A 13,228-nucleotide genomic window follows, 5' to 3' on the forward strand; every position below is an offset into this window, starting at 1 on the left:
GGGGTAGGCTAATTTCTGTCATCTGTGCTCTGGTAGCCTCTAGGTTAGATTGCTGCAACGTGCTATCCATAGGGCTGCCTCTCAAGACTGTTCAGAAACTTCAGCTGGTGCAGAATTCAGTGACCAGGTTGCTCACCAGGGCATAGTACACCATTCCTGGCTTGACTGCATGGGCTGCTAATTATGCCCAATTCAAAGTGCTGGTTTTGACCTATACAGCCTTAAATGACTCAGGACCTCCTATATGAACTGACCTAGGCCCTGCGATTATCATCGGAGGCACTTCTTCATGTGCCTCCTCCACCAGAGGTCAAGAGGGTAGCAAAACAAGAACAGGCCTTTTCTGTGGTGGCTCCCCGTTTGTGGAATGCTCTCCCCAGGGGGCTTACCTGACACTTGAAGTACATATCCAGGCATAGGCAAACTCGGCCCTCCATATGTTTTGGGACTACAATTCCCATCATCCCTGACAACTGGTCCTGTTAGCTAGAGATCATGGGAGTTGTAGGCCAAAAACATCTGGAGGGCCGAGTTTGCCTATGCCTGTACATATCTTTAGGTACCAGGTGAAAACCTTTCTGTTTAACCAGGCCTTTGGCCCTGAGATCTATGGGTGCAGGGCTGTATACAAATTTAGATACAGTGGTACCTCTAGTTGCGGACTTAATCTGTTTCGGGGTGCTGTTCAGACCCCGAAAAGTCCGCAACTAGAGTACGTCTTCTGTGCATGTGCGCGGCGCGACCGAGCACTTCTGCGCATGCTCGAAGCATGCAGAACACTTCTGCGTATGTGCGAACCACACAGAACGCTTCTGCATGTGTGCGTGCGGCAAAACCCAGAAGTAAACACTTCCGGGTTTGCCGCATTCTTAACTTGAAAAAATGCAACCTGAAGCGGCTGTAACCCGAGGTATGACTGTAATCTTCAAAACATTATCTCAATGTCAATGTGGTTGTTGGAGCAGACAAATTCCTTCATTGGTCTCCCAGAAATGTTTCCATCCTTTGCGTACGTAAGTTGGGTTTGACATTCCGGGGACCTCAAGCAGGGTTACAATTGATGTGTTGGGGAGGCTCCTTTGACTACAAGAAACTGAGCATTTTGTGTCATCAGCCCAATCCTGTGGAATGCTCTGCCACTAGAAATTCGGCAGGTGGCTTCTGTGCCAAGTCTTAAACACCTGCTGAAAACTTTTCTGTTCCAGTAGTCTTGCGCAAGCAGTTAAGGATGCACACACCTTTCCATAAATCTTAGCTGATTTCTTATTTTAATGTGTTTATGCAGTTTTATTGTATAGTTGTATGGATGATTGTGGTGAACCATTCCGATTTTTTTTTTAAGTGTAATATATGTCAATATTTTTTTATAACTAATAAATAAATAAATTATACGGCAAGTCAACTGAAGTCACGAGGGGTACAGGCTCCCTGAATTCTGCACCCCAAACCTGCCTCCCAAGCATTCCCTCTTCTCCTGCCAGCTTCTTGATCTTGGCAATGGTTTTGCAACAATGCTGTCTTTTACTCTCTCACACAGATTAAGACAGAAGACCTCGGTGACTCTTTGCAAACCGCCATTCCCTCCAGATCGAGCCACCTGGTACAAGGGCCCTCGATGATGCCTGGAGGGCAAATTGCTGGGGTAAGAGACTTTCGGTGAATCATAAGGACAAGTGTTGAACAAAAGCAGTTGTAGACCCAGCGAAGAATTCCCTTATGGGGTGTGGCCTGAAGGAACTTGATGCACCACCAATGTTGAAGCTAAGCAGGTCGAGGTCTGGTCGTGCTTGGATGGGTGACCATCTGTGACCTTGTGGAGCTGCAGGTTGTGAATAAATAAACTATAAACAATACTGGCCACATGGTCCTATTAAGAAGAAAGGCCACAACATTTAGGGCTTTTAGTTTAGGGTTAGGAGAGGTAATTTCTTTGGGGGGGGGGGTCATGGTAGAGGCGTGGTATAGAGAAAGTGGATTCAGAGACTCCTGAACCCAAGGTCAATCTGATAAAATGGAATGGCTGGAGATTCAGGACAGACAAAGGGAAGTGCTTCTTCTCTCTGTGTGTAATTGATCTGAGGAACTCACTCCCACAAGATGCTGTGACGGCCACCAGCTCAGATGGCTTCAAAAGGGAATTAAGCAAAGTCATAGAGGAGGGGAGGTCTGTCAATGGCTGTTATCATGGTGCCTCGGTGGAACCTCCATGTTCAGGGGCAACGTATCTCTAATAGCACTTGCTGGAGAGAGCAGAGAGCTATTGCTTTCAACCCCTGTTTGTGAACTTCCCAGAGGCAGAGCTCCTGTTTGGACCCTGTGAGGTGGTCTTTTAACATTGCGATGAGTCTACCCTTCTCCTGCTCAGGTTGTTCTACATTTGTGGGAGAGGGAAGCATTCAAAACACCTGAAGTCTTTGGTTTCAGTCTAGCCACAGATTGTGGGCTTTGGCCCTCAAGTGCCGAGTCATCAACCTATGAGAAACCGGGTGATATATTTGCGCATGCTTGGACAGTCGTATACTTTGGGGGAAAGCAAGGAAGGGAGAGCAATCATGGTAGCGATGCACATGGAGAGGGGTGGGAAATGGAGCATATGCAGAACTGGGTGAAAAGGTCCCACTGACTGCGACTTTGGCTCTTCTTTTCCTCCAGGATATGAGTTCTCTTCACACGTTACAACAGCTCGTGCAGGTTCCAGGCCACATGCAATCCGTCCCCCTTTTCCTGCTTTCTCAGGGCCCAGCAGGACAACAAGGTAAGGAGGACATTCATCTAAGTATATATGTGGAAGCTGCAACAAAATGTTGCAGCGTGAAGTGCTTTTGTTCTGGATACTCCATTTTATTCTCCATTCTCTCCCGCCTCCCCCCCCCCACGTTCCCCCTTTCCTCCCCCTTTCAATAATCAGTCATCATTCCCTAGCCACTGATCACGCCGACTCCTTTCTTTATATGAACTGTTTAACAAGATTTATAAACTGCTTAATCATCTGTAACCTCTAAGCGGTTTACTCAGACTAGAAAATTCATTAAGGATTTGCTATTCATTAATCATAGTCATTAAGAAATGCTGATAACAAGTAAACGTTAAAAGCAAGTTAACCTAAGTTTAATCGAAATACATGTAAAACCAGCACTCGTTAGAAATGTACGAAATTAATAGAAGCTCATGTTATCATTACATGTTAAAATGGCAAGCCTGGGTAGGATTCTCTAAACAAACAAACGAAGTCATTAGCAGGTGTCAAAAGCAATGCCGTGCAGATGTTTCAAGGATATTGATATGTTTGGGGCAGGGTTGCCATACACCTGGAATTTCCTGGAACTTCCCTCAGAATACTGCAGTCAGAAGCAGTGTCTAGGAGGAAATTGGGACAAATGTCCAGGAAAATCTGGACGTATGGCAACCCATGTGTCTGGATTTTCAATTTCTGAAATATGGCAGAATAGTTTTGGAGGCTTTTCACCCTAATTTTATATAACAGCATAAGAAGAGCCTGCTGGATCAGGCCAATGGCCCATCGAGTCCAGCATCCTGTTCTCACAGTGGCCAACCAGATGCCCCAATGGGAAACCCGCAAGCAGGAGCTGAGTGCAACAGCACTTTCCTCTCCTGCAGTTTCCATCAGATTCCATTCAGAATCATTATTGCCTCCAACTGCAGAGGCAGAGCATAGCCATCATGACGGGTAGCCATCAATAGCCCCCGCCTCTATGAGTTTGTCCTAGCTCCTTTTAAAGTCGCCCGAGTTGGTGGTCATCCCTGCCTCCTGTGGGAGTGAGTTCCATAGATTAACTAAATAAACTCCTTCTCTCCCTGCCCTCTTTCTCCTGCTGAGTAACTCTTCCTCAGCTGGTTAAATGTCCTATCCCTTCTGTGATCCCCTTGGTGATTGGCCCCATGGAAGAAGGGGAGGCGATTCAATCAGAATTGGGGGAGGGAAGGTGTAAGATGTCCCTCTCCCTGCATTCCCTCTTGTGCTGCTCAACTAACTGGGTAACACCTGAACATGGTTTAAACAGAGCTGGCCTGCAGAGGAAAGAGCTCCCTTGGAGGGAAGGGTGGGCTATAAATTAGATGGATAGATAGATAAATAAATATTATTTATTTAATAAAGAATCTGCTTCTTGGCTGATCCGTGGAGGCATGTTGTGGACCATGCAAGAAGCGGGAGGCAGCCAGAAGCAGCTCAAGGATTGCAAACTGCACACTTCTGAACAAGAAATAGGGGTGGGGGAGGCTCGTGTTTCTAAGAGACTATGGATGCTGACCGGAAAATGTGCATACTGCCCAGATAATGTCCAAAATGCAGTCGAGATATGTACATTCCCCAAAGCCTGTTGGGGATTAGGCAAAATGGACGAAGGATGTACAAATTTCAGCCACTATATGTGCACCATTCTGTATGAGCCTGTCCTGCCCCACAACCAACACATGCGGACAGAGACTCTTGTTTAATTTTTGTCTTGATTTTATGGTTTTAGTGTTTTCTTGTAAACTGAAGTTTTGTTTTTTTACAATCAAGCGGCACATAAATTGTATGAAATAAGTAAATGAAAGTAAGTAAGAGATAGATCTTTATTTGTACGCAAGCTCTCCCCGCTGCCGCTGCCGTTGAATGAACTGAGTTTCGGGAAGATGATCCCTATCCGTGGGCCAATGACCTGCCATCCCGCAGCTAGCAGGCAAAGCCATTTGGCTAATTTTTGTCTGCCTCATTTAGATCCTATCTCCCTGGATGTTGCAAAGGCATTAAAACGTCTCCGCCAGCGCCGTCTGGTAGGGTTCTGCAAGACCCACTTGCAGTGGCGTGCGTCTTTTAATTACATTTGCATGCGTGCCCCTAATTTGCAAGGTGCCTGGTTGCAGATGAAACAATGGCCAACCCCTGCCCTGTGGGACCTGACAGGTCTTTGTTTTCCTTTCTGCTACTCCGGAGACACATGGGAGTAAAAGGGTGAAGCAATGATTCCGCTGAAGTAGTGAAACAGCTGCAAATAGCCGGGATTACGCAGGCAGTGACTGAGAGGCAGGAAATTAGGAGGGTTACAGTGATGAACTCTTGCAGTGACTCAGTTCTCAGTAACATAAGTGGAGCACACCCTCGCCTCAGTGGCTACTTTCAGCAATGGGTGAACTCAGCAACCTGCACCCAAAACCATCCTGGCTCCATTTCCTCACCCCCAAGATATGACTATCTCACACACCTCTGATTTAGTTTCTCTGCTCTCCTCACAGTCACACTTCTTCCTAAAATCACAGAAGTGTAGAGTTGGAAGGGACTCCAAAGGTCATCTAGCCCAAGCAACTGCAACTATTATTATTATTATTATTATTATTATTATTATTATTATTATTATTATTATTAATATGCTGCCCATCTGACTAGGCTGCCCCAGCCACTCTGGGCAGCTCCCAACAAAATATTAAAAACACAATAAAACATCAACCATTAAAAACTTCCCTGAACAGATGCCTTCAGACCGTTTAGGGCTTTAAAGGTTAGCACCAACTCTTTGAATTGCAATGTAGAAGAGTTTGGATTTGATATCCCGAAGGAGTCTCAGAGCGGCTAACATTCTCCTTTCCCTTCCTCCCCCACAACAAACACTCTGTGAGGTGAGTGGGGCTGAGAGACTTCAGAGAAGTGTGACTAGCCCAAGGTCACCCAGCAGCTGCATGTGGAGGAGCGGAGACGCGAACCCGGTTCCCCAGATTACGAGTCCACCGCTCTTAACCACTACACCACACTGTAGGACTTGCTGCTAAAGAATCCTTGTCAGATGACCACCCAACCTCTGTTGAGAAACCTCCAACTAAGGAGAGTCCGCCACCTTTATCTCTGATGGGAACTCGCTCCTCAGCTTTTGCTAAAGGCTGCCACCAGCCCAGGTCCCCACCAACTATTGTGCACTGAGTGGAGATGAGCTTTCTTTCACCTGCCTTTCCATATGCACAGGGGAACCAAGGGAATGGCATCCAATACGATGTAAGGAGAATGGGTAAAAAAAGAAACCTATTGCACCTTTTACAATGCGGCCAGCTAACCCACAGTTCTGGAGCTGGCCTCACAAGAATGTACCAATTTTGGTAGCGGTGGCAAAAAGACCATTTTCTGGGGAGGCAAAGAGAACGCCTCGTTGGTCATCAGATTGAATATTTGGGTGGAGGGGGAGCCAATAACCCCCTTCAGCTATTCACCACAAGTTGTCTAAGGTGGGAGTCCTGTGAATGCAGATAGCTATACCTCACAGAGTCAGCTTGTGGACATTTTCCCCACCAGAGGCAGTGATGGTCACCTGCTGGGTGGTTTGTAATGAGGATTAGACCAATTCACAGAGGAGAGGGCTATAAACGGCTACCAGCCATGACGGCTGTGCAATTCCTCCACATATTGTTGCAGCAATTCTTCCAAAATACCAGTTGCCAGAAACCACAGGGGGGGGGGCCTCTTGTGCCCGAATCCCACTTGCAGGTTTCGCACAAGCATCTGGCTTGCCACTGCGAGAACAGGATACTGCTTCTTACTTTCTGATGCCCACACCTGCATGCAGCAGCTACCAACTTGGACACAAAAAATATCGACTACACCTGTTGTTCAAAGGGCAACAGCCTGGCTGAAATATTGGAGGAAGGGGAAGGACTAGTGATGGCTGAAGTAGCGGAGGCTACTCCTCTAGGGGGAATGGGGCTGGGCCCCACTAACCTCAGCCCATCTCCAACCAGCCACCATTTGCTCTGCCTGCCAGCTTCCTCCCCCTCCTCCTTAGTCTCTGTGTTGCCCATGTACAACTCTGCAGGGAGGAGGAAAGTGGAATTAGTCACTGGCTCTGGCGCCACCTACTGGTTGCCTCCCTGCCTTCTACCCTACCTGCTCCAATGGGCCCCAGCCACTACCGAAAGCAAGATTTCATTTCTTGGTGTGTATGTCTGTCATGCAAATTGCAGAGTGGGGAGAAACCAGGTTCTGCCACAACAGTCTTCCTTTTTTTTTTCCTTCCTCCAACACCCACAGCCTGTCTTCACCCTGGTGCTAAGATGTCATCCTGTCTAGTGGAGTTAAGTCCCAGTTTGGAAATCCATGCTAAGAAAGAAGGGCAGCTGCCAATTTGTCTGTTTGAGGGCACGTCATTAATCTCATGCGCATCTCATTTCTGGTGACATTGCACCATATTGTGGAATACGCTCTCATTTTGGAAAGGTTGTATTATCCCTAGGTGGCCTTAGGCAAGCTCCTATTTCACAGCCTCAGCCACGCGTCTGCGAAATGGGAATTATACTGCTGAGCTGGCTTGCCTTCCCGTGTTGTTCTAAGGATTACAACAGGATGTCTGTGAGGTGCTCTGAGCACTCAAAGGCAAGGATAGACAAAGTGGAGCCCTTCTAGGTGTTGCTAGACTACAGCTCCCATCAGCCTTAGCCAGCAAGGCCCAATGGTCAGGGGTTGTGGGAGTTATAGTTCAGCAACATCTGAAGGTACAGATGGAGGAGAAGTTTGATTCCCTTTGCCTTTATAAGCAGACTGCACTAAACTGCACTTTCTGACGCAATGCACAAATGGAAACGCAAGCACCCTTCGAAGTTTGCTGTCCTCCGGATTTTGCAGATACACTTCTCCAGCTACATAATATGAATTAAAATGTATATACTGGAGTAATGTCTTCATCGAAATGTATATTGGTAACAATAGCCTTCAAAAATGCCTTGTGTTGGGGATACAAAAGTGGGTATATTAGGAGAAATCAACACTCAACTCCACACTTTTCCCCAGGTTTCCAAGCAGGGGAGATTCCCAGTCCAACCTGGAGATGGCAGGGATTGAACCTGCGTGCAAAGCAGATGCTCTAGCAGTGAGCCAAAGCTCTTCCCCATCCTTATTCTCAGGGGTGGCACGCCCCATTTCACTCACCCCTGTCACCGCACCACCCTTACCTGCGTTGCCCAGTGGTGCCCACAAAACACCAGCGGCTGCGGCCAACTTCCAGCGAGATCTTGCAAGATCTCACCGAAGTCTTGTGAGATCTCGTGCAACAGGGCAACAGGGTAGGCAGTGGAGGCCGCAAGCAAATAGCGGAGGTGAGGCAGGCACCGCTTCTAGGGCTTCCGCTGCTCAAGGCAGGCTCCTCCCCAGTGCCAGACTTACAAATAAGCTAAACAAGGTATAGCTTAGGGTCACACACTCTTGGGGGCCCAAAAAAATTTAAAGAAAAAAAACCTGGATGTTCATGTCCAGAATATAAGATAAAAAACAAATAAAATAAAACCTACATACAGCAACAGTGTTTTGTGTTGTGTAGGCTCCTATTTGTTATGTGCAAATGGCTTTAGATACCTATTAGGTCCATGAATTACCATATTCAACACAAAAAACAGTGACAATTTGTTGTTGACAAAGGGCAGCTGAATATATAAAGGACCCCATTACCTTCAGTAACTTAGGGCCTCATCAAACCTAAATCCAGCCCTGCTCCTCACCCTTCTTCCTCAGTGGACCGGGCCTGCTTCTTCCTTCCTCCCTTCCTTCCTGAAAATCATCAGGCAGAGACAAAGCTTCTCACACTTTTTTCCCCTTTCTCTTCCAGCTCTGCAACCAAATCTCCTGTCCTTTCCTCAGCAGCAGAGTGGGATCCTCCTTCCCCAACATGGGCACAGCTTGACGTCTCAGGTAACAGCCGCTTAGCTGGGTGTTTAGCTCATAGAAACCACAGTGTTGTAGAGTTGGAAGGGACCCTGAGGATCATCTAGTCCAACCCCCTGCAATGCAGGAATATATTTTGATTGGATTAATTTGGTTTAGTTGTCGGGGTTTGGGTGCTGGAGCTCCTCGTGCACAAACTTGGACTGCTCATGCACGAGGTACCAGTTGCGGGGAAAGCGGCCAGCGTTCCACGTGCTTTTGGGCACGGGCGCCGGCCAAGTCTCACAATCCGAAGGAAGCTGAGTAAGCCAATTGATGACTCCGAAGGTGCATGAGTTCTTAGTTGCCTTCTAAATGAAATGTTGCCTCGAGAAATAGAATATACCCTGACTCTGAATAGACGGACCAACTTAAGGAAATTAAAATTTTTACTTTAAACCTTTTACTCCCCCTTTTTTACCCCAAAGGAAGACAGACACCGGTTGTATCTTTAGTGGCTTCGGCAGAACCCGCGTAGGCTCGTCCCCTAAGCTAAGTTCTCCTAAGCTTAAAGTCCCTGCGCGCCCAATCTTCCGCGAGGCTAGCTAAATAAAACTAAAACCGAAATATCTTCCGCAAGCCTAGCCCTAGGCTAAACCTAAAAGGAACCTAACTAAGGCTAAACCGAATGATCTTCCGCGATCTAACTCTAACTAAAAGAAAAACCCATCCAACCCATCCAGCCCGCTCCTAATCCCTTAAACTAAACTTGACTTCAACTAAAACCCAACTAAAGAAGAACGTGGCTGACTAACCCAAACTGAACGTGCCTAAGCGGGGAGCCTCAGCCTTTTATTTAGGAACAAACGTGACATCATGATCAATGCCTCAACCAATAAAATCACTGTTGCTGCCCTCCAAAAAGGCGGGAAGCAAGTTTAACGCTCATTAATAACTTTGAACATGACCGGAACTATAAAATAAAGGCGGATTAATCTCATTGGTGAACCAAACCATTCATTCTTACTTTCGCTTTCGCTTTTGCGCGTAGCAATACCAAAAGTAGTTCCTGAAAACCTCATCAAACAAACAAATAAATGTGGACCCCATAGCGGATCCGTGTAGCGTATTCCGACATTTAGTTAACTCAGTTGAATTAAATTCACTGTTGAGCCGAAGCCAGTATTCTCAGATTTTCAAAACATCCAACATAGGAACTGAAATTTGGAATGTGCCATTTGATCTTAAAATTAAGCTGCTTTGGGGGTTGGGGGTCACTTTGCCAGACATCAAATGTACAACCCCATCAGCTGCTGGCTGTCAACATCATTAGCCACATTGCCAAATATGAAAACTGTTGCACGACAGCTACACATATTGTCACATACTACATCCCAGTGCATGTCAGCTTTTAAATTCCACTGCCTACTGTAAGATATGGTGAAATACTATATCCCATTGCATGTCAACTATCAGATCCTGACAAATCAAATTTCAAGAATTGAAAATCAAACATATGGTATCAAATAACAGATTTGTATAATCTGTATTGTTCTATTGGTACTGTCGCTGTGTGGTTTGTAATGACCTTTGGCTAGATAGAACAATAAACTTATATTGATTGAATAACAGATTTCAAACATTCAGCAAATATTTGAGCATTCGGGAAATGTTTGAAGAACTTTCAGTGCCCAAAGAGAAACTGATGTGCTGTTTTGCAAACAAATTCATTTCTGCTCTAATTCAGTATCTAGCCTAGGAACCCCAAAGCTCAGTGGGAGCACTCCTTGAAATCTGGTGCATACCGGCAATTATCTCTGGACATTCCAAAAGTGCTCAAAAAAATGGCTGAATTTTCAGTACTATGAAGTCCCCCTTGTCTTGAATTTCGCACGCAGCCACAATTTTAACACTAAACATCCTGGAGAACTGAATTTGGAACCAGATGGAAATATTCCGTTGGGAAGGACCGTGGGAATTTGACTCCACAGTTGTGCTCGCATTGAGCCAAGTCCAATACGAAGGAGGGGAGGAGGGTGGGAAGGACTTCTTCCTACCCACAGTCAAATTTGGTTTAATCTGAGTAAGTTCTCTTTTCCGCTATTCCTCGGGATGTTGAAGAGCTCCCTGTGGCTGCCCACTGAAATGATCCACAAAGCTTAGGGCTGTGGAACATAGTTTGGTCACCCCTAGGTTACTCAGCCTAAAGGCAGCATGCATGGAATCCTAGAGGCCTCTGAAGTCATCTCATCCAACCTCCTGGTCAAAGCAGGAAAGCTACCTACCTAGGAACCCTGATAGGTAGCCAACCAGCCTCTGCCTATGAGGAAAGGTTACGGTTTCCCCGCAGGCATCTGGTCAGCCCCTTTGAGGACAGGAATGCTTGACTAGATGAGCCACTGGCCTCATCCAGCAGACTCTTCTTGTGCTTTAAAACTTCTAATGAAAAGAGGGAGGCAGAATCACAAGCAAAGTGTCTGAAAACTGAAGAGGAAGCGGGTTTTGGAAAGGCCTATCAACCACCACCGCCAACATAAAGCATCAAGTCCCATAGTGTCTGATCCTGGGACACTCCCTCTACCACCAGGAGACACCTAGAATGATGGATGAGAGGAAACTGTCGCCATAACACTCAGGCCTCTTATGTCATCTTCAGATGTGTGGGTTTCTGCTCATCCTAAATTATACAAGCAATCTTGCTGGATCAGCCCGATCAGCCCTCTAGGCCACACCGAGTGTAATTAGGAATAAAAACAACTAAATTTGATTAGTCATTGTTGCAATGAATGTAGGATAAGAAAATCCCTGCTTACAACCTGTTGGAGGATCATATATTTGAGTCTTCCCCCTTGTATAAGACTTCCTTTGTGGAGGAAGCTGGCACATCGGGGCAAGGGCTGAGCTAGAGCATTTATCGTCCTTGCATGCTATATTTCTAACTACTACAAATGTTTCCCCCACATTTGTAGGATTCCCCCAGCAGCACCCAACCAGCAATCTGAACTGGTATAGTCCCAACAGGGAGGGTAATGCCCTGTGATTATTCTGGATGTGTCTTGATTGGCTTTCAGGTCACACCCATACTATACATTTAAAGCACATTTGACACACATTTAAAGCACATGGGTTCCCTCAAAGAATCCTGGGAACTGTAGTTTACAGAGCCACAATTCCCAGCATCTTTAACAAACTACATTCCCCAGAATTCTTTGGGGGAAAGCCATGGCTGTTTAAAGGGGTAGGATTCTACTTTAAATGTACTGTATAGTGTATAGTGAGGCCTTAGTTTCCGATGGGTATTTTATTTGTATTGATCAATGTGTTGTTCATATTGATGGTTTTCTATGGGGTTGTTTTGGCAAAGAATTTGTATTGTACCAGCCACTTTGGACACTTTAATTGAGAGGCAGGATGCAAATGTCTACAGCCCACAAAAAAAAACACAATTTGGTGAGTGGAGTCATAGAATTGTAGAGTTGGAAGGGACCCCGAGAGTCATCTAGTCCAACCCCCTGTAATGTAGGAATTTCAGGGTCAGCAATTGTCCCCAACATCATTGGACAAATGACACCATCGCTACTACTATCTGCCCTGAACCCCTATTGTTTTCATTTTTTCTGGCCCAGTGCTCTGAGGAGGGCAGCCATTTTAATTTCCCACAATACCCCTGGTGTAGCACCACTATGGGACAATGCAGGGAATCAAAATGGCAACCCCCAACCATCCAACACTGCTTCTGGCCACTATCTCTGGCCAGTGAATTAGTCAGGGGGTGCACTCAAACCTTCAGCACATCCCATGATGTTTTTGATGTTTTGTGGATATGTCATCTGACCTGTAGCTTATACCCTACTAAACATCTTTCCTGGGGAGTGCTTTTGTAGGTTCTTTTTCTCCCAGTAATGATGGCACAATGTGTCTGTTTTAACAGGCGGTGGGACGTCCTGGGCACCCCGGATCGTCGTTGGAGCCCCACCTGGAAGTCCCTCAGCACTTACAAGTGAGCAAACACTTGCCGTCCTCAGTGGCAACGGACGAAGCCAATGATCTAGAGGAGCTCGAGAAATTTGCCAAGACTTTCAAACAGAGGCGAATCAAACTTGGGTTCACTCAGGTGAGGACGGTCTCCTTCAAACTCTAAAGGCTTGTCTCAAGGCCACCTTGCCTGGGCCTTGAGACCTTCAGCTGATGCTCTTCTCTGAGAACCTTCACTGGGGAAGGTATTTCATGCAGCAGAGAGGGGCAGGGCCTCCTCTGTGGTAGTGCCCCACTGTGGAATGCCCTCTTGGTATGGTTGAACCAGAGCTCCAATCATCCCTGACCACTGTCCAGATCTGATGGAAGTTAGAGTCCAACACTGCCATAGAAGAAAAAACGAGTGCTGATACTTTAATCCTTACTGTCTGGTTAAATCCTTTGCGAACGCTGGTTATGCCTGCTTGTTTTAACTCAGAAGTGGAAAACTTGTGGCCCTCCAGATGTTTTGAGGCTGCAACTTCTTTTTTTTAAAGTTTAAAAATAAATCTTTATTGAGAATTATAACATTCATACATTAAAAACAATGTTCAACAAAGCAAACATCACACACACACACATAACCATAATACATCA

At 46.1% G+C, this 13,228-nt stretch overlaps 1 protein-coding gene across 3 annotated transcripts in view; it reads left to right on the plus strand.

Annotated features, from left to right (window-relative positions):
• Window positions 1-13,228, plus strand: part of POU2F3 (POU class 2 homeobox 3) — an 86,119-nt gene that overhangs the window by 61,360 nt on the left and 11,531 nt on the right. For all 3 annotated transcript variants that reach the window (XM_033172374.1, XM_033172376.1, XM_033172377.1), the window contains 4 exons: window positions 1,538-1,642; window positions 2,653-2,755; window positions 8,583-8,665; window positions 12,549-12,731. In XM_033172374.1, coding sequence (XP_033028265.1) covers window positions 1,538-1,642; window positions 2,653-2,755; window positions 8,583-8,665; window positions 12,549-12,731 — 474 coding nt within the window. The remainder of the gene's footprint in view (window positions 1-1,537; window positions 1,643-2,652; window positions 2,756-8,582; window positions 8,666-12,548; window positions 12,732-13,228) is intronic.

This window comes from Lacerta agilis, chromosome 15, assembly GCF_009819535.1.
Source record: "Lacerta agilis isolate rLacAgi1 chromosome 15, rLacAgi1.pri, whole genome shotgun sequence".
NCBI classification, from domain to species: Eukaryota; Metazoa; Chordata; class Lepidosauria; order Squamata; family Lacertidae; genus Lacerta; species Lacerta agilis.